General features: G+C 43.5%; 1 protein-coding gene across 1 annotated transcript in view; it reads left to right on the forward strand.

The window, feature by feature from the left end:
• The first annotated feature begins 1,110 nt into the window (after positions 1 to 1,110).
• Positions 1,111 to 20,332, forward strand: part of MAN1C1 (mannosidase alpha class 1C member 1) — an 84,756-nt gene continuing 65,534 nt past the window's right edge. Inside the window, exon 1 of the mRNA XM_034753768.1 lies at positions 1,111 to 1,954. Coding sequence (XP_034609659.1) covers positions 1,421 to 1,954 — 534 coding nt within the window. The 5' untranslated portion in view covers positions 1,111 to 1,420. The remainder of the gene's footprint in view (positions 1,955 to 20,332) is intronic.

A 20,332-nucleotide genomic window follows, 5' to 3' on the forward strand; every position in this document is an offset into this window, starting at 1 on the left:
GGGACCTCTGGTCACCCTAGCCCAGGTCATAGTGAGAGCTGAGAGGAGGCGGCGATTTCTGAGCCGTTTGAGGACCTCCGTGTCCGGGATCGTGGCGTCCATGGGGTCGGGAGCGCTGAACTGAATTGCACCAAGCGAATTGTAGGTGCGGCGTTGCATTTCATCGCTGTAGAGACAGAGACCGGGCTGCTCTGGTCACAGTCGCGTGGCTTGCACCGATCTGAAAGTTGTGCATCTCTCTCCTCTCTAGGGCAGACCAGAAAAAACGACTGGAAGGGGCGGGGGGGAAAACCCCGACTGAGGATGAAATGTACCAGCGAGTGGAAATTAACTAGGAGGGTTGTTGAAGGAGCAAGAGCTCTAGTTTCGCGAGGAAACTTATTGTGAGGAAAGACTGGGGCGGGCTGGACTGTCTGCAGCCCATCGCCAGAGCATAGCGAGCAAAAGGCGATTCCTGCTTAGGAGGGGAGGAAGGGAGCAGCCCCTCCTGGTTTGCTTGCTCGTGGGGACTGTTCTTCCTGTGTTTTGTCTCAGTTGCTCCTCAGGGTGTGGAGCCTTCACCCCCCTCCTTGACGGGGGCTTTCCAGCTACCAGAAGAGCCCGAGAGGATGTGAAAGGTCGAGGATCCGGGGCGGTGGTGCAGAGCCAGGGGAGCTGCTCACAAAAGGGAGACTTGAGGGGAAAGGAGCTACATGGGAGCCGGGAGACGTGAGGCGGCTGCCAGGGGGGCTGCAGACGCGCTCTGGGACAAAGGCAAGGAGCGTCCTGCATGCAACAGCATTTCCTCGTGTTGAACCAGCCGCGGGTCCCCTCCTGCGGAAATGCTGCAGCGTGGATCCCGCTTCTTCTGCCGAGCAGGGATCGCACCTCTCCGGACTCCTGTCTAGTCCCGGAGCCAGCCTGCAACCAGCCCCCGGACTGGGATAGGCACAGAGCGCGGCGGGGGAGCTCACCCCGTCCCCGCACTCCGCAGCGGTCCGGAGGGATGGATTTGCCGGCACCTTCATGCCAGAACCGGGGACTCTGACTCGCTGCCCAGCGCCCTGCAGACGCCTGTGCGCGGGGAAGGGAAGGGGACAGCCGCGGTCGAGCATCCCAGCCTGCCAACTCCGCTCCCCTCCAGGCACCGTTGCCAGCCCCTGGAGCCTGGGACACGGCCCAAGCGGCGGGCGTGCGGAGCTCCTGTTGCCCCTGAGCAGCTCCCCTCTGCCTCTGCCCTGAGCGATCCACGTGTCCGGCCCGGGAGAGCGGGGAGCCCCCGGGCAGCGCAGGGGCAAGTGCCCGGCCCTCTACACTGACTCTGCTGGACCCGGGGCTCCTCTCCTGTCTTTGCCGGGCACCCCCGGTGCCTGCAGCGCCTCCCGGCTCCACAGCAGCCTCCCGCCCGAGCGGGTGCCCGGGGCGCCCCCCGGCCGTGCCCATGCTGCTGCTGCGGAAGCTGCCGGGCATGCCGGGCTGGCCGGCGGCGCTGGGGCTGCGGCTGCCGCAGAAGTTCCTCTTTCTGCTCTTCCTCTCGGGCCTGCTCACCCTCTGCTTCGGGGCCCTCTTCCTGCTGCCCGACTCCTCCCGCTTCAAGCGCCTCTTCCTGCCCCGCCGCGCCGCCGCCGGGGACTCCGACCTGCCCCGCAGCCCCCCGGCCGCCGCCGCCGAGCCCCGCCATGCCAGCCCCGCCGCCCCCCGCCGCCTCCGGGACAAGCTCCGCGCTGCGGCCCGGCTGGGCGCCCCCCCGGCCCACACCTCCGCCGGGGGCAGCAAGCAGCAGGTGCAGCCCGGGGAAGGGGGCGCCGAGGCGGGGACGGACTCGGCGCCTGCCGCCCCCGCCGCTCCCCGCCAGACCCGAGCCCCGTTCCGCTTCGACTACGAGAAATTCCACAGCAGCCTTCGCCACCCGGTGCTGGGGAGACGCGGCGGCGAGGAGCTGGAGACCCGCGCCCGCAGGCTGAAGATCAAAGAGGTAAAGGCTCCGCGGCTGCTCCTCATCTCTTCATGCTTGTTCGGCTCCCTTCCCCTCCTGCCATTCTCCATCACTAGTCAGTCACTCCCTCAGCTCTCCTTCATCCCTCCCGTGAGCCCCCATGTCTCCTACCCTGGTACGCTGCGTTTCCCTAGGTAGTCCTCTTCCACCCCCGTGTCCCCTCATTGACCCCTTCCATGTCTCTCCTCGATTATTCCACCAGCCCTTTACAAGCGTCCCTGTCTCTTCTCAGTTATTGTTTGTGTTATCCGGCACTCTAGTCCCTAGCCTCTCTGCATGCTCCCTTTATCACCCAGGGCTCCTGGCTTTTCCACCCCTATCCTTGCCACCTCTGTATTTCTCTCGCAATCTCTAAGATTAGTGCAGACTCATGCTGCCCCTTTCAATGGGGTGTCTTTTTACCGTGCCCCCAAAGGCATGCGTTACCTATAATGTGACACAAGGCACATGTCTCTGCATTTCTACACACTCAACAGAGGAAATGTGTTCGGGTAGCCGAATAGGTGTGACTAGGAGCTATGAGATGAAATAACACAAAGGCAAATTTCAGGTTGGCTATTTGGAAAAACTTCCTAACCGTGGGGTGTATTATAACATTGTGGAATAGTCTCCTCCCCGGGAAATAGTGGAAACCTGGTCACTTAAGATATTTAAAGCGTGGAGTGGATAAAGCATTAGAAAATAATTATCAGACTTGCACTAGCCTACGGGATGGACTGGATGTGACCTACTAGGTCTTTCTATCCCGCCGATTTCTAGGTCCTCTGCATCTGTAAATCTCTCTGGCATCTAGCTTAGGGAAGCAGGGATTCAGGACTTTTTACCTGGAAACAAAGGACCAAATTCTGGCCTTGAGTTAGCGCCATACAGTCTTGGTGATATCAGCGGGGTTACACGGGTGTAACTGAGGGTAGAATTTGGCTTAATGCCTACAGTTTGTGCATAAAGCCTGGCTGCCTTGCAAACACTGCAGTGTAATCTGTGACCTAGTTAACCAAGGGCTATAGAATCAATGTAATATTAGATTGTATGTATCCTGTCTTTCGCCGTGACTGATAAACTTGGAGCAAATCTTAGTAGATCAAAAATGCCAATAAATAAAACACACAGATTTAATGATGCAGAGTATTAATTTCCTGGTTTTGTTCCTTAGTAAATCTGTAGGCATTTAGAATGTATTTAAACAGCCCCAAGTTGAACAGAGAGGGAAATGAAAGGATAATGGGATAATATCAAGGTTGACAAGCCCTTGATGCAACCTACGTTTTAAAAATATTCTTTTTTTTTTTTTTAAGCTCTCCTTTTGGTTCTGAGAGTGCTGTTCTCAAAACAAAGGCTGCAGTACTGGTAAAATTCCAACTTCTCTGCCAGGCAGCCAGACACAACACACCCAGGGGTGCTAGGTTTCTTTATGATCCCAGGCATGATTGAACCATCCTTTTACTCTGCCTGTCTGCTGCACTGTTGTTAGCCAGCAGGGTATCAAAATATACCAGCATCTTGCTCTCTCATACACTTTGAGGTAAGGATTCTTGTATATTTTGATACCTCGTGGGCTCCCAGTGCCAAAGTACACTAGGACAACATGATGCATACATGCAAAGCTAACATCAGTTGTTTTTAAAATAATTAAATGTGGCATTAGACCATTTATCTGTGTTTAATTTTTAATACAGGATTAATATTTAGCAGCCTGAACATATTCAGGCCTGAGAGCTTAGAATGTATTCACAATTAGTGCGCGATGGCAAAGTTAGGTTTCCCCTCTGTCCAAAAATGGAGCTAGAAGACAAAAGTGACTATACAAAACAGGAAGGGGATATTGCACTGACTTGTTAAGAAAAGTGGTTTTTTTTTATTTTCAGTAGAAGAGACACAAGGAAGGAAAAGAAGAGGGGAAAAGATAAAAAATTATATATAAAAAGGAGAGTGGAAAGGGTAATAAGTGGTAAAGAGGAAACCAGCAAAGTCATGACACAGCATTTAGATTGTCAAAATGCATTTCATTTGTACGTTTTGTGGAAATGTGAGGTATGGGTGATTGGTGATAGCGGTGGCATTCTGCAGGGATGAACGATCAAATTACTGCACATTCAGATGTATATGTTAGCTACAGGGCCATGGATTTGACTGACATCATCTCTGGTCCTTGATGATGTCCCAGTCCCCTCTCTTTCTTCCAGAATTTCAAGCTACGCAATTTGCTAAAATCTGCTCCAGATTGTTCTAGTTGTTCGTCTTTGTTTCCTAAGTTTTTCTTACAGTGCACTAGGTGCATTCTCCAGAACACAGAGAGGATGGGTATTAACAGGGCTTGAAAAAAATTTTGGACACATGAGCCGGAGGCCACGTGGCAGATGAGACAGAGAATTGGGACATCATCAAGGACCAGAGATGATGTCTTAGTCAAATCCAGGACCTTCCCTTTCCTAGCACTGAAGGAAGGGGTGAAAGGCCTACTAGGTTCTGTTCCTGGAACTCTGCTCAGGGACTCCATCTTCTGTGTCAGCTTTTTGTATCATGATCTGCTACATTGAAATCTGCACATTTTTCAGGCCACTTTGGCTGCTGGCAGTTAGAGTTGTCTCCTTCCTCTCCCCACCTCAGAGCCTCTTGACGGTTGGGTGTGTCCCCAGCTTCTTGGTTGTTGCGAGGGTGATTGTGCGTGTGTGTGTTCTACTCTTGTCTTTTCAGCTCTTCCCACTGTAAATTTATTGCTGTCCACAGGGTAAAACTGCCCAGATTGGTGTCATTTTAACTGTGCTGCTGTTTGGGAAAACTCTGAGCAGCAGCAGGGGCACTGAAGCTGTTTGCAGATTCAGGAGTCACACCAGCAGTGAATCTAGTTCACTGTCTTGCAGTATTTGAATCAGGTGCACAGCGTATCTTATTTGCCAATGTTTTGACTCTCAAATTGGAATGCAAGGTAGACTGCTGTTGGTGTTACTAATTAGAAGTAATTGCAGTATTACAATGAACTTAGTTGGCTAGCATATTTTCCCAATTAACGCCAAGCTGTAAACCTTAGCATAGTGGGCGCATTACAAAGGTTCTGATTTCTTTTTTTAATCCCAAAGTCAGTGAGCATCTTTCTTCAAAAAGAAAGCACCTGTATTGCACAGGCTTTTTACTGCAAAAGGTCAGTGTCATCTGGAGAATTGCCTAGGATGTACTGCTGTGTGTTACTTTTGACAGTTGAGTACAACAGGAGTTCTGACCTTTGGAGAAAATTGCGATAAAACCAAATCATAGCATTCCCAGTGCTACAGGTTAAGAAATCTAAAGGGCCTGGAATAATTCATCTCCTAAACTGAGCTCTGAAAAACATGAGTTGTATAACTGATCAATCATGCATGGTTTCAGGGAATAGTTAATTTTTAACATGTGCCAAATACTGATTAATGTTCAAAGTCAAAATGTGGTTATAGTCAGAAAGTGACTGTAAAAACAACACTGTGGGATTCCATATTTATTCTCTCTCTCTCTCAACAATTTTCAGATCAAGTTGCCTCAATTACAAGTCAGAATGATTCTCCCTCTCCCCTAACTCCCCAGCTGCCATCACTGAAAATTCAGCCTGGGATCTGGAAAAATCAAGCTGTGTGGTTTCTGCCTCTTGCATCATAAATGTTTTGCAATTTGAGTTTAGCTGACAGTTTTGCTGATGATGCATGAGGCAAAATAGAATACAGTTTGCTCTCCTGTTGCTGCATTGGCTTTGCAGGTCTAAATTGAGGGGGAGCTTTGTGGGACCTGAGAATAATGGAAAAGATAAAACTTTACCCTGAAGTGTCTTCAACCCAACCAAAGCAGCAATATGCTAGTGCTTGAGAATAGGTACTGGTAAATGACTACAAACTGGCCATAAACAAAAGTGAAACTGACTAGCCTGCTTTCTCTCTCAAAGCTGTGAAAAATCCAAACAGTAAACAAGCAGCATAAATAAAGGAGACTTACAGCTTCTTTAGGTTTAATAAACAAAGGCATTAATAATAACTTAAGTAAGGAAATGTGTCTTGACCTAATATAAGAGAATATGTTCTTAACCTGACAATGTCCTTGTACCTGAGTTTTCAAGGCATGCAGAGGGAATGTGTCAGAGCTAGGGTCACAACCCAGGAGTTCCTTGCTCTTAATCCTGTACCTCTCTGAAATATATTCAGTTTGTTTTTATATTGTAGCTCTTTTCATCATAGTTACTCCTTCCCCCCCCCCCCCCCACATTTACCTCACCTGGCCTTCAGTTTGTCCTTTTTAACACAGTTCTAAATATGTATTTAATTTGACAGTTTTCTGCTATCCAGGTTCTTATTTTCAAGAGGCCATCCATATGGTTTCCCCCTGTTCCTCCAAACAAAGTCTTGCCATCACTGAAAATACTGTTTTTTTAATCTTTGTGACTAACGACGAGGCTGTCACCAAGTCACACCACTACAATACTATATTTTCAGTTGTCGTAGTAATCATTTTCAGATCTAACATATGGCTGAACAGCAGACAACTACCAAGGTAGATCCATTTTTAAACAGCTGTCTTGGCAGTTTACTTCTAGCAGCTAATTTAGAAGAATTAGAAACATTAGATTAGGTGCTCAACTTCCATGGAAAGTCAGTGGTGTTGGGTGCCTAATTCCCTTGGATGCTTTTGAAAATCCTACCCAGTAATCCATTTGTGGATAAAATACAACGGGTACATTACAGGTAGCTGCTAAGTAAGTGACCTGTATCATTCTTCTGAAGAAGTACCTCAACCCTGACCCCTGGTGGGAGAGGAGAGTTCAGTTCACATGCTCACTCAGTCCTTGGTGGCTCTGCAGACATGACCAGTGAGGCCGGTAATAGTAATGATGGTATTTGATGTATACTGAGCCACTAAGAACTGGACTGAGACCACCAACTTTAGTAACATAGAGCTCCTTACAGTCACTGGTTTTAGCTTACAACTGGCCTGACAGTGAAATGCTCCATATCCCATGATCAGTTCTGGAGACAATTCCTCTGCCAATCCTGAATGTCTCAGCCCTCTCTCTCTCCATATTCTTCTGTGTGGTGCAATTACTCCTTCCTAATTCTGAGGGCAGCCCTAAAAGTAAATGCCACATACTGTCAGTTCTAGTGCTTTCATAGTGCCAATAGCAACTCCAGATGGAAATGTACTTTTCTGAACCCATCTGTCTAGCTAGAACTCAAATAATTTAGTCCTTTGTGGAGGTCAAACATTAGTCAAGTACCTTGTAAGAGAGGTACACTGGAAATTGATTAAAGAGAAAACTGCTGTAGTAAAACTCTTTATAGTGAAATAGAATGAAGATTCCAAACTGTTTCAGTATATTGTGATCAAATCATAATTCCAGCTGTAGAGGAAAAATAGCTTTGCTATGAGAGGGTCCTGCTGTATTTTGGAATTCTAGCTGGGTCAAGGCCTGCTGAAATTTTCCTTTATATTGCGTTCTCTTTTCTCATGCCTTATTTACTGAACCTTTGAAAAGGCACTATACTAAAAATTTCCCAAATGATGCGTACAATATATTTTGTGCTTCACTAGTCTCTGGTGGATTCGTGCAAACAAAATGTAGACCTAACCTGTGTATGATGAGACTGTGAATTCCTCATTCATCGCAAATGGTATATGGTTAAACATACATTTACACCATTGGTGTGTATGGTTAATTGACTAACAATATTTGTTCTATTGATGTGATATATGAATACAGAAAATATTTTTACCTCTGTAACCCATGCTACAGTACAGTATACTTCAAGATCCTAATGGTATAGGAGTACCCACTACTGTTGCTACAGTTAAGGTTATTTCAGCATTTCAGGGGATTATAGTGGTCAGTAAATGTCTGCTCTTGGCTACAAAATCAAACACCGAGAGCTCTTTTTACAAAACAACTAAATTTGATGTAAAGCTGATTTGTAAACTGCTGCTTAAAGACAGTGCCCTGTTTGTACACAATCAAAATTGCTAGAGCGTGGACCTCTCCAGACAGATAATGACTGAACACAAGCTCTGGACGTGGTTAAACAGGTTTCCAGGAGGCATACAAGTCTATTATGCACAAGGCCCTACATATTGCTGAATTAGTTCAGTAAACGCATGGAAACTCATTGGGTTGCCTCAAATACAAAGACCAGAAGGATGGAGCTGTATAGTTAGATAATGGCTTCACCTCATCTGTAACACTTTACCATATATTTAATCACTTAAATCTTCTCAATAATTGCATGTCACAAATATTTGCTAAAACATGGGATCTTATCCAACTTGACTCATTCCCTGTGCAAAATATTTATAGGTTCTTGATTAATCTTGTAATCAACAATTAAATCTGCTCCCTTACTGGGAGGATTATTTCCGTTTGTTCTTTCATTTTGCTTCTTTGCAAGAGTTCACAGGAAACACTTTTCTTACTCTTTACATTTTAAATATGTATCTAATCCTTAAAATTAGCTTGTTCTTAAGTTAAAGGAATGAAGGATGTGAAGAAAATACGTTTTATAATCTTAGACGGGTCTGCGCTTTTGCTTCTAAACCTAACGTTTACTTGCAGTTGTCTAAACAATGTGAACTATTCACTATTTTACTGTAGGGAGAAGGAAAATCTTGTATTTTGAATTTTATCGTATTTTTAAACTTAAAAAGCAATGACTATATAGACCCAACAAGTACCTTAGAATTCTAGAAGACTTTTTTGTGTGTGGAGTTGACATGCACCCATAATTGTTGCCTTAGCTTATATAGTTTATAGTTATAGTTTATTGTATGATACAACACACCATGACAACTCCTTTGGAGCCCTTCCAAAATATTGTATCATTGATCTGTATATAATGGGTATATTGTGCATGATGGACCTAACACAAACTCAGAGAAGGAGGCACAGTGGGAACAGAGGAGAATTGGATAATATTAATTATTAGACCTTCACATATTTATTAGAGACACACATCATGTCCTATTAAGGACAACAGAACACTGGGCTCTGGGTTCCATTTGTAGCTACAGATTCACTTTGTGGGCTTAGGCAAGTAATAAAATTATTGGATTAAATATGGCCCCAAATTTAGATTTTTTTTTTTTGTAAAAATAAGCTTTTAATAAACTTTTACATAACCTGTTATGATATATATTTCTATTTGTAAATGTCTAATGTAAACACTACCAAAACATTTCCCTTGCAGTTTTTAACCCAAACAATGCAAATATTGTTCTAATATAACAGAGACAAAAGGTGAAATTTACTAAAAATAGGAATGAAATGGACTACTTCCATGTCCTCCCTGAAAGACATGGCAAAAGTAAACAGCAGAAGTGGTGAAAAGTAGTTTTAAAAAAAATAATATTTCAGTGTTAACCTGAACAACCTGTGGCATTAGCTGCATAAAGAATCAAATCTTTAAAAATATAATATTTTACTCTTAACTTCTCTAGCTTAGTGTGTCCGTCTATGAAATGGGTATTACTGTACTTACCTAATTTAGCTAGTGTGAGGCATAACTAATGCTTTCAAAGCACTTTGAGTTCCTTGGGGAGCTTTATAAGTGCAAATTATTTTTAGAGACTGTTCTAAACCAAAAACTACTTTACTGCTTTCCCTCTGCATACATTTATCTTGAAAGCTGAAACAAGGAGTCCCTTGCATGTAACCAAGCTATGTACTTGAGTCAGTGGAGAGGACTAAAGGGGATTAAAAAGAAAAGCAAACAGAAGTCCCACTAAAAATAATTCTTAGTTGCTTATTTGAGTTAATTGTTTTTTGTGTGTGAGATTGACTGGGAGCCAGGAATTCATTAGTTCTAATCCTGCCTCTGACATTTCCACTCTCTGGTCTTGGATGCGTCACTTAACCTTTCTGTTCTTCAGATCGTTATATGGTAGAATGGGGATAATCATAAGAGCATTGTGAAGAATAATTTATGCAGAAGGCGTGGAAAATGCTACAGCAGCACAACTGATCGGGCTTTACATTTTCAAAGTGCTGTACAAACACTAACTTGCTATAACAACGTTATCTTCGGTATTCTGTAGGAAATGTCAGGTTTTTAAGTACCTTATCTTGCTTCAGTTGAAGTCCAATGAAAAACTCCCATTGACTCCATTGGGGGCAGGTGAGGTCCTAAATGCTTGTCAGTAGTGAGAATTGAAACCATGTTAGTATCTTTCTAGAGAGCAGTGTTTTAAAACCGCGTTCTTGCTATAATTGTGTTAACATGATTTCCTTGGCCAGTGAAGAAAGTGCATAGCTGTGTACTTTAGAAAGTAACAAAAAGACTATTATAATGCTGTAGTGCCTGCTCATACTATTTCTACCCACATGTATAAGTCAGCCCAGCTAGCTGATAAAAAGCCTCCAAAAGAAGTACTGGAGTGTTTTCAATTCTCCAGTTCCTCATCAGAAGGCTCCCATCTCAAATTTTTGTATATTGCCATTCCTGATATCTGACTTATGTCCATTTATCCTCTTGCGTAGTGACTGTCCAGTTTGGCCAATGTACATAGAGAGGTTTAAGCTGAGGACTGTAGGTGATGGCCAGTGGAGTTCTGTTGGTTTCTTTTTTTGGGCCTGTCTTGTAGCAGGAGGTTTCTGGGTACACGTCTGGCTCTGTTGATTTGTTTCTTTATTTCCTTGTGTGGGTATCGTAGTTTTGAGAATGCTTGGTGAAAATCTTGTAGGTGTTGGTCTCTGTCTGAGGGGTTGGAGCAGATGTGGTTGTACCTCAGCGCTTGGCTGTAGACGATGGATCGTGTGGTGTGTCTGGGGTGGCAGCTGGAGGCATGAAGATAGGCGTAGCGGTCGGTGGGTTTTCGGTATAGGGTGGTGTTAATGTGGCCATCACTTAACGTCAGCCATGAAAATGTTGGCATAATGTGGGGCCATGTGGGTGCCCATAGCGGTGCCACTGGTCTGGAGGTATATATTGTCACCAAATTTGAAAACTTGTTGCTGAGATCTGTGACTTTATCCTCACGCACAATTATTTCAAATTTGGTGACAGAGACCAACATCTACAAGATTTTCACCAAGCATTCTCAAAACTACGATACCCACACAAGGAAATAAAGAAACAAATCAACAGAGCCAGACGTGTACCCAGAAACCTCCTGCTACAAGACAGGCCCAAAAAAGAAATCAACAGAACTCCACTGGCCATCACCTACAGTCCTCAGCTTAAACCTCTCTATGTACATTGGCTATGTACATTGGCCAAACTGGACAGTCACTACGCAAGAGGATAAATGGACACAAGTCAGATATCAGGAATGGCAATATACAAAAACCTGTAGGAGAACACTTCAACCTCCCTGGCCACACAATAGCAGATGTAAAGGTAGCCATCTTACAGCAAAAAAAACTTCAGGACCAGACTCCAAAGAGAAACTGCTGAGCTCCAGTTCATTTGCAAATTTGACACCATCAGATCAGGATTAAACAAAGACTGTGAATGGCTATCCAACTACAGAAGCAGTTTCTCCTCCCTTGGTGTTCACACCTCAACTGCTAGCAGAGCACCTCACCCTCCCTGATTGAACTAACCTCGTTATCTCCATACTGATTTATACCTGCCTCTGGAAATTTCCATTACTTGCATCTGAAGAAGTGAGGTTCTTACCCACGAAAGCTTATGCTCCCAATACTTCTGTTAGTCTTAAAGGTGCCACAGGACCCTCGGTTGCTTTTTACAGCTATTTTAAGATGCGCTAGCTATACCCAGGCAAATCCCCAGCTAACTTTTCTGATGCTGCTTTACCATCTCAAAAGCCTTCCTCCAGCAATGAAACCAGGAACCCATCAGACCTCTGTGCTGAGTCTTAGTGGAATGACATGTAACCAGCATGTTGGTCCTCTGATATATATATTCTTCCATTCTCTATGGTGGATTGGTTCAAACTGTATCTTTTTGAAAGGGTTATTGATTTCCGATAAATCCTCCATAAGATGCAGGGAAAAGTCCTAGAGACTTCGCTTCTTCCCATTCTTTACTCTCTGGTTTTCCAAAATTTAAGGACAGGAAAAATGTAAGCTGAATATTAGGGGGGAAATTCCTAGAAGTTAGATTTGAAATACATTTCCACCACTTCTTTTGGGAATCTGTTGCTTGGGTTGTTTAAAACAAGAATAGAAAGAGCATTCAAAAATGTATTGTAGGAGACAGTTCTACAGGCAGGGACATGGATTCACTGACCTAAGAGGTCTCTTCTGTCTCTGATTTCTATGAATCCTTATGTTTGTTTGCCTTAGTTTATTATCCATGTAATCTAACGTGCTTTTCATAGCTTTCTTCTTTCAGAAGTTCATTAATCATTGTAGTGTGATGACCGTCTAATGCAGTGTTGGAATTCTGCCAGGGCCAACCCTTGGTACCTCTCCTGATGGGAGGTCAGACTGAATGAAATCAAGTCCCCTTAGTTCTGGCATCTGAATTCTAACACTGTTCTAACATCCACTCCACGTGCCTTATTTTTTATTAAAGATCCAGAATTTGAAAGCCGATTTCTCTGATTTATTGTTGACCGAGAGACTCCTGGAGGAGTTTATCAGCTTCTGGCTAATAAATTTGTTACTGTGCTCCAAGTATTTCTTAACACTTTCTTTGAGTGACAACTCAAACACTGGACTCTGGGACAGCTGCAGGATAACTTTCTTGTATCCTTTGTGGGATCATTTTCTTGTATCTGTTACTGACTAGTACCTGTGATAAACTGTCAGATTACTCCTTGCTGACTGGTTAATGCTTGAGAATTGCTCCTTCCCCCTCTTCAGAAGTTCAAATCACAAGTAACTCTTGAAAGGGAGGGGATAGCAATGCTCCAGTCAATGCCTCCAAGCAAAAACTATAAAAACAGATGGGCTAGCAGGTGAACCAGCAAGAAATAATTAAACTAAAGCTCATCCTCCAGATCACTCATATTAAGTATTTAGGATCTGGCTGAAGCACACGGGATACACCGGACTGTTTCAGGCCCATACTGGATCAGAAGTCATGGGCTGTTCTGGGTTCTTCTCGCCCCACACTCCAGCATTTGGGCTGGAGGCCAGGTGACTTCACCTCAGATGTTCCCTCCCTCCTCCTCCTTATACAGAGCAGGAGCAGAGGGGAGGCAACTTGTTGCCTGTATTTTCCCTTCTTTCCTTCCCCTCAACTATCTCACCTGCTTGCACCTCTGTGTGTTTTGAGGCCATTGTTGGTCCCATCCAAGAGCCAGAAGCAATGAACTCTTTCCCACTGATGGGGAAAGGGAAAATTAAGATGCCCAGTTCTAAAACAAAAGGGATGATCAACATAGATCATCAAGCAGTTGGCTAATATAATAAGTCCTGCGTTTACAGGCTAAGACCATGTTCTTAGTACCAGAAGCACTCAGTGTAAAGGAAGATTCTCGGTCTCCTGCTTCCATGGGTTTCATGCAGGGACCATGCCTAGCTTTGCAGAATGTTAACCCTCTGAGTGACCTGTAGGCCAGTTATAAGTCTGTTGAGCGGGCTTTTCAGGACAGTCTCAGGTACTTCAGGGGCCCTGGGCTGTTCCATCCAGTATCGTCCTAACTGTAGTTCATGAAGGAACTCCTTCCCTGTAACTTATAGCTCTAGTTCTAATCCGTGTACCTCCAGCTCTTACTGTTGTAAACCTGTGATAAACTAGGACTCTCCTGTGGCTATTCCAGGCGGTGGGCTTAATTTCCTGAACCAAGCAGCCCAGCCAGCAGTTTTTTGTTTCATTCATAGCAGTGCCCTAAGCAATACTGCAGTGAGAGAACCATAGCTCTCTGGTTGCATGTTACATTACTGTGATCTGGTTAAGTTAAAGCTAGAGAGGCCTGTCAGGACTCATCTGGTCTGAGGCCAGACAGACATTACTTACTTGCCTCAGGATGGCTCAATGACAGACTTGTGCATGGAGGCTCCAAGGGCCGTGCTCTGTCTCTTCTTCACCACTTATATTCAGTACCTTGGGAGTGTTCCTGCTGTGATTCTGCGGCTGAGGCAGAAGACCACAGTCTCCTGCTCCCTCTGTGTTGTTTCTTTAGGATGTTTCTTTCGTGTCTTATACACGGGTGTTAAGTAGTTAGGCCCGATACGTTTTCGGAGACATAATTTCCCCTACCCATTTTTTGTTTTTAAAGGAAGAAAAAATTCCTCAGCATTTGCCTTTTCTTGTAGCCTGCTGCTTTGTCCTTCGGGACATCTCCTGGGCTGCTTCCTCTCCAAAAGTGAGACTCCTCAGAGATGTCTTTAGGGAAGGGGAAATTTCTTACCTTGTAATAATGCATTTCTGAAAAAAATCATCCCGCAAGATACTCATCCACCTACCTTTGCTAGATTTTTAATGTGGTTTGATTAGGAGGTGAACTATTCTGGGCTTACCCCCTAAGTGTTTGTCTGTTGCTCATTTGGGGTGTTGGTCACGTTAGAGAAAGAACATTTGGTATTTTTTGTGTGTAGTTAGAGACTTAAGAAGTGCAAAGCAAGAAGTCTTCTTAAGTCAAGGTCTTTAAGGAAGCCTATAGGTACATCACAGGGCCAAATATCTTAAAGCTATGGGAATTTCCTGAATGACTTATGCTTCAGGCACAAGACCCAGGAGTGATACTCTTGCAGGATGCTTTCAGAAAAGCACAATTACAAGGCAAGTAATTTCTCCTTTTTATTTTATTCAAAGCATGCGGGAATACCAGTGACTAGTAGCTAAGAGCTAGCACCAAGCTAAACAATTCATAGTTAAAAGCATTTGACAAATCTAAATAATAAAGCAATCTCTGAAGTTTAGCACTCTGCCCCTTGAGTCTGTCTCAGATCCCCGGCATGTGCAGCCCCCTTCTGCACCCTGTCGCAATAGCTGTAAAAAGGGTTATTTTATGGAGCCACAGTATTTTGCAAATATCTTCTAATTTGCAACTATGCCAGCAAAATTAGTTTTTAAAAAGTGAAAGTCCTCTCTAAAATGTGGGCTGTACAGTTAATGATTTGAACCGTTCTGCAGATATAGGGGGAAATAATTTCTGTGCATGTCAAAGTGCTTTATAAACTCCAGCTGATGTAGGGATTCTTGAAACCACCGTGATAGTGAAGTAGAGCACTGTTGGGAGTAGCTCTTTCCAATATCCGATGTGCTGGGTTTTTGTTGACTTTGCAGCGTGTCTGTGTGTGTGTACACGCACAACAGCCTCTTCAAGCATTTTCACCATACGTTATAAAGATGTATTTACAACCTTACGGCCAATTTAGCAAAATGTAATTTTTTGGGGGGCGGGGGATAATATTCTAAACACTTCCTAAATGCATATGAGTGACCCCAAATCCGTGAGAATCCAGCATGTTTGGTTCAAATTCTGTGCTAAAGTAAGTATGTTGTGTGTGGTGGTGCGAAGGCAGCATTCGGCAAGCAACAAAAACCAAAATCAACATTCTTTTATAATGTCTTCATAACGTAGTGGTTGCTGAAAGGGGTATTTATCCAACCTTTCAGTAACTATAACCGAGGAGCTAATTATCACCCAGGTGGTTTTTAATTTTTTTTCTTATGAAGGAATAGGCAGAGAAATTTCTCCTTGTCCTTAGTTTCTCTTGTCTTCTTCCAGTCATTCATATTCTGCATGTTGTTTGGCAAGAAATATTCAGCTTCATCTGCATCACAGAAGCTATAGTTAGGTCTGAATTTAGCAGCTGACCCTAATTTTTGCAGCGTGCAGAATTACCATTTGAGCACCAGTCTGCGAAAGAAATCAGCCCTCCAGTTTAATAGGATCACTTCTTCCAGGTCTGTGGAAATTGGGAACATGTAAAGCCTCTTGTGAAAGTTCTCTAAACCTTATGACAGCAAGTACAAGTACTTGAACAGTTGCAAGAGGTAATAAGCAAAGGACCATTGCTTTTATTCCCGCTGCTTTTGTGCTGTAACAGTGTTGGTCATGCATTGGAATCTGGTATGTTTGATCACTTATAGACGCTTGAAACAAATAAGGTTTCCTTCTTCCTTTTGCTGTCCTGGAGAGCCCTAGATCACAAATACTTTTACTTCTAATAGAATCCTCCGTAAGCTTCAGTTGGAGTAAGTGAGGGGACCCTTAATGTAGCTCTCCCCCTCCTCCAGGATTAAAGCAGTCTACAGTTTGCCCTAGACTCAGCTTCATTCTCAAAAATCCATTGTCAACCTTTTGCAACCTGCTGTTTCATTAAGAAACTTTAACTGCAAAATCAACCACTGTTGCTGAGATGTTTCCTAATATAGAAGCAGCAGGACCCAGTGGGACTTAATGCCCCAGCTAAAGATTTTTTTTTTCTTTTGATACAGTTAAACCCAGTTGTGTTTGGAATTTAATTAGGGGTTAGTTTAATCGTGTTTTGAGATGCGTTCTCTTCCTTTTCAGCTTTCCTCACAGGGGACGGTGAGACAGGAGGACTCCTGGGTTCTGTTTCTGGCTTTGTTACTGACTCGGTACATGACATTGGGCAACTGAACATTGGGAAACTGAACGGTGTATGCTTCTGTTTCCCTGTTTGTAAAATGGGAAGGATACTTGCCTTTCTCTCAGGAATGTGGTAGGGCTTAGTTTAAATATCTGCAAAGTCCTTTTAAGATACGGGCTGAGTATTATTACCCCTCTGCTCCTAGTCTTCTCCTTTGTACATGGAGATATTTGCCTGTCTCAGTAGAAGTAGGGGAGTGGTGGGGAAGCTCAGTTTAATGGTTTGTAAAGTGCTTTGAGGTCCTCAGCTGAAAGGTGCTGTAAAGTTAAGGTTTCATAGCAAATCGGAGCTACCTGGGGTTCACAGCTGTCACTAGATCATGTATATCAGCCAGTTAGAATATGACAGCAGCAGGAGGGATAGAATTTGGATCTTTCTGCAGCAGAAGTGCAAACCCCTACCACCTAAATGCAAGGAGAACCTCAATTAGCAGTTAGAGCTGTATAGAACATAGGATACAGTTGATCATTTGATATAGTCCAGGGTAAACATTCACTCAGCTAGTTCATGATGGTGGAATTGTTGTTGAATTGGTTTATCTTAAGTGTGAACCCAAACTCAAGAACTTGGTATCAGCCCTTGTCATGATGCATGTTCACCACTGGAGCGTCCCTTGGCATCAGAGATCTGAGTCTGTTGCGGGTCACCTGCCTTTCTGCACAACTCAGCCTTCCAGTTGAGAAGCATCTAAATCCAATCTGTCAGACAACAGAAACTCACACTAATGTCTAAAAGTCTCTCAGCCAGTCTGCCTTTCTTCTGGGCTCCATCTTCAGTTTTCCTCTTTGCCGCTCTGTAACCTTCTCCGCAGATCTGGCCTCAAGTTCTGGCCCCTCAGACGGCATCTGTCTAGGGTGCATGTTTTCCTGCAGCTTCTTGCTTAGGCCACTTCATAGAAGTGCCTCTGGTTCCTCTGTTCAGAGTGAATGCTCTCCCCTTTTATAAGGGCCAGATGTCCATTAAGTTATCACCTGATGCCTCCCAGTCCTGCCCCTCTGGCTGAGAAGCAACTAATTAGGTACATCTGTTGTACCTGTGTTGTAATTAACTGGCTATTAACCCCTTTCCGGCCCATGATTTCACCCCCTCACTGCCCTGCTTTTGCTTCTGCAAAGTTAACTCTCTAATGAATTCATCTGGTGCTTCCAATTGTAGATTTTTCCAAGTGTAGAGTCCAGCTGCAATTTTTGCCTTGTTTGTGTTTCCTATTCAGTAGAGATGAAAATGGTGGAAAAAATCTCTTAATATAAGTAGCTTGATGATGCACCCTAAAGACTCTGCAACAAAAGTCCTAGGCAGAAAGCTCTTCACTGACATTATTGTATTTACTTTACAGATAATAAAGGTACATGTAGCAAACGATTTACAGTATCTACTTAATGTCTGCCAATAAATTAAAGTATCTGCTGGTGTATTTGCATGTCAGCGGCAGATTTGGCAAAGGTTCAAGTTTCAGCTTTAAAACCCATTTCAAAGCACTCAAGGGCATGGGAATGGCTCAAGATTCTGGACATGGCTATGTGATTTTGTGCTCAGTGATTGAGGAAGAATCAGCTGGATCATTGCAGAAGTGTCTGTAAAATACTTGAGGCTTTCCCAAACATTGGGTGTCTTTCTGAAAGATACATTGCAGATTCAATCACCAGTTACTGGGCTTCATGTAGGAATTTGCAGGGTGAAATTCCATGGCTTATGTTATGCAGGAGGTTGGATAGATAATTGCAGTGATTCCTTCTTTCCTTAACATGTGAACAAACGCTATAATCCCAAGTGTTAACTTGTGGTAGATAAGCTATTTGACTAGTCAAATCAACAGCGTGCCAATGGCCAATGAGGGTCTGGCTGGAGAATCTTGCCTACATGCTCGGGGTTCTACTGATTGCCATATTTGGGGTCGGGAAGGAATTTTCCTCCAGGGTAGATTGGCAGAGGCCCTGGAGGTTTTTTGCCTTCCTCCGCAGCATGGGGCAGGGGTCGCTAGCTGGAGGATTCTGTGCGACTTGAAGTCTTTAAATCACAGAATTTGGGGACTTCAACAACAGAGTCAAGGGAAAGGGGTTGGGTCAGCTTTTGTGGCCTGCATCATGCGGGAGGTCAGACTAGATGATCATAATGGTCCCTTCTGACCTTAAAGTCTATGAGTATCACACTCTTGATATGATAGCATAATAATCCATACATTACCAATCAAGGACCCCATTATGCTAAGCGCCTGTCTCTGCATTGAGTCCCAGTGGGGTCCAGCTGCATCTGAATTAAGTTTTGAGTTGTAATCCTGACTCTGCCACTGACTTCTCGAGTAATGTTGGACAAGTCACTTTCCCTCTCTGCCTGCTTTTTCCTCACCTGTAAAAGCTTTGAGATAATGATTTTTACTTTGTTGAATATTGAGAATTAATTCCTTTCGTGTTACTTACATTTGAACATGCAGAATGCTATTCAAATTCATTTAATAGTAGTAGTTCATGTTTATTTGTTATACGTCAACACCCCTGTGAAATAATGATTAGCTCTATGTTTCAGATAGGTAAACTGAGGCACAGAGGAGCTAGCGTAGGGAATGGATTTGTCAATGGCAACAAGATTTCCCATCAGGAGTTCAAACTTCCATTCCCAGTTCTAATCTCTGGTACTCACCTCCTCAGTGCCAATAAAGATGAATGCAGTTTTTGTTAAAGTTAGTTAAATAAGAAAAGATCCAACTAATGACTAGAGAAATGACACACATTATGATTGTCAGGTCAGGCCTATTAAATGAAAATATCCATTCTCTTCGTGTTTTATTCAAGATTAGAAGCTAACATGACTGCTTTAAAACAGACAGGTTAGCCAGGGTGTCTCTAAATTGCTCAAGTTCCTGTTGGGATCTATTGGATTTACAGTAATCTTTAATTATAAAATGTAATTACTTTAGAATGGATTATCAGTGTTGCTGTCCATTTCTGCATGTTGCCTAGTAACTTCTTCATGTGCTGTAGCAGTGTCTGTTCTGCTAGTTACAGGCTTTTATAATCATGAAATAAAGGCCTGTGGTTATTAGTGCCTGGTTAAATGAAGCCTGTTAGCCAAGTACCAAAACATTTAGCAATAAAAATATTATGTAGAATGACTTCTAAGGACGCTTTCAAAATAAGTAGGTCTGAAAGTGACCCAGCATGACAGTGGCTCTGTGGTAAAGCTTTTCAATTTGAGTCCATCATTAGATTCTTCACTGGGGTTTGTCTTTATATATAACTGTCTTAAAAGTATAACTGAGGGCCTGACAGGCACCAGTTTACACTGGTACAGCTCCCTTGACTTTGGTGAAATTACTCCTGATTTACACCAGTGTAAACAAGTGAGATTAGGATAAGGCCTCACACCTATCTTTTACTGCGAGACACTGACAGCAAGTTACACCTTTTAGTACATAGTTTTGTCAGGAAAATTATTTTTTGCAGGGTGGGAAAAATATACCGCAATGTACTGCAGGTAAGAAATCTGAAATAGGAACGGGAGCTAATTTCAGTGTCCTAAAAGGTTGGCGGCAGAAAAAGTCTGGTTTTGTCTGGTATGATCTACCAGGCTAGAGGCAGAAAAGGCCAGGTCCTATCTGATACTGCCACTGATCTTCACCAAAAAGATAAAGAGGAAAAAACCTACCAGTTTTGAGTAGCAAAACAGTGGGAAACTTATGTTAATAATAATTTAAAAAACAAGCAACAACAAAAAGAATTGCGGTTGGAAAACTCCAACTTGGAATTTTGTAGGTAGTGTGATTGTTTAAATATTTTACAGGGCGCTGATGGATAAGGATTTTTTTAAAAGCAAAAGAGCCATGAAAGTGGTTATCTTGTAAAGATAATTGCTTTGTATAATGTTCATGGGAAGCTCTTGAAATGGAC

Source organism: Trachemys scripta, chromosome 20, assembly GCF_013100865.1.
Source record: "Trachemys scripta elegans isolate TJP31775 chromosome 20, CAS_Tse_1.0, whole genome shotgun sequence".
Taxonomy (NCBI): domain Eukaryota; kingdom Metazoa; phylum Chordata; order Testudines; family Emydidae; genus Trachemys; species Trachemys scripta.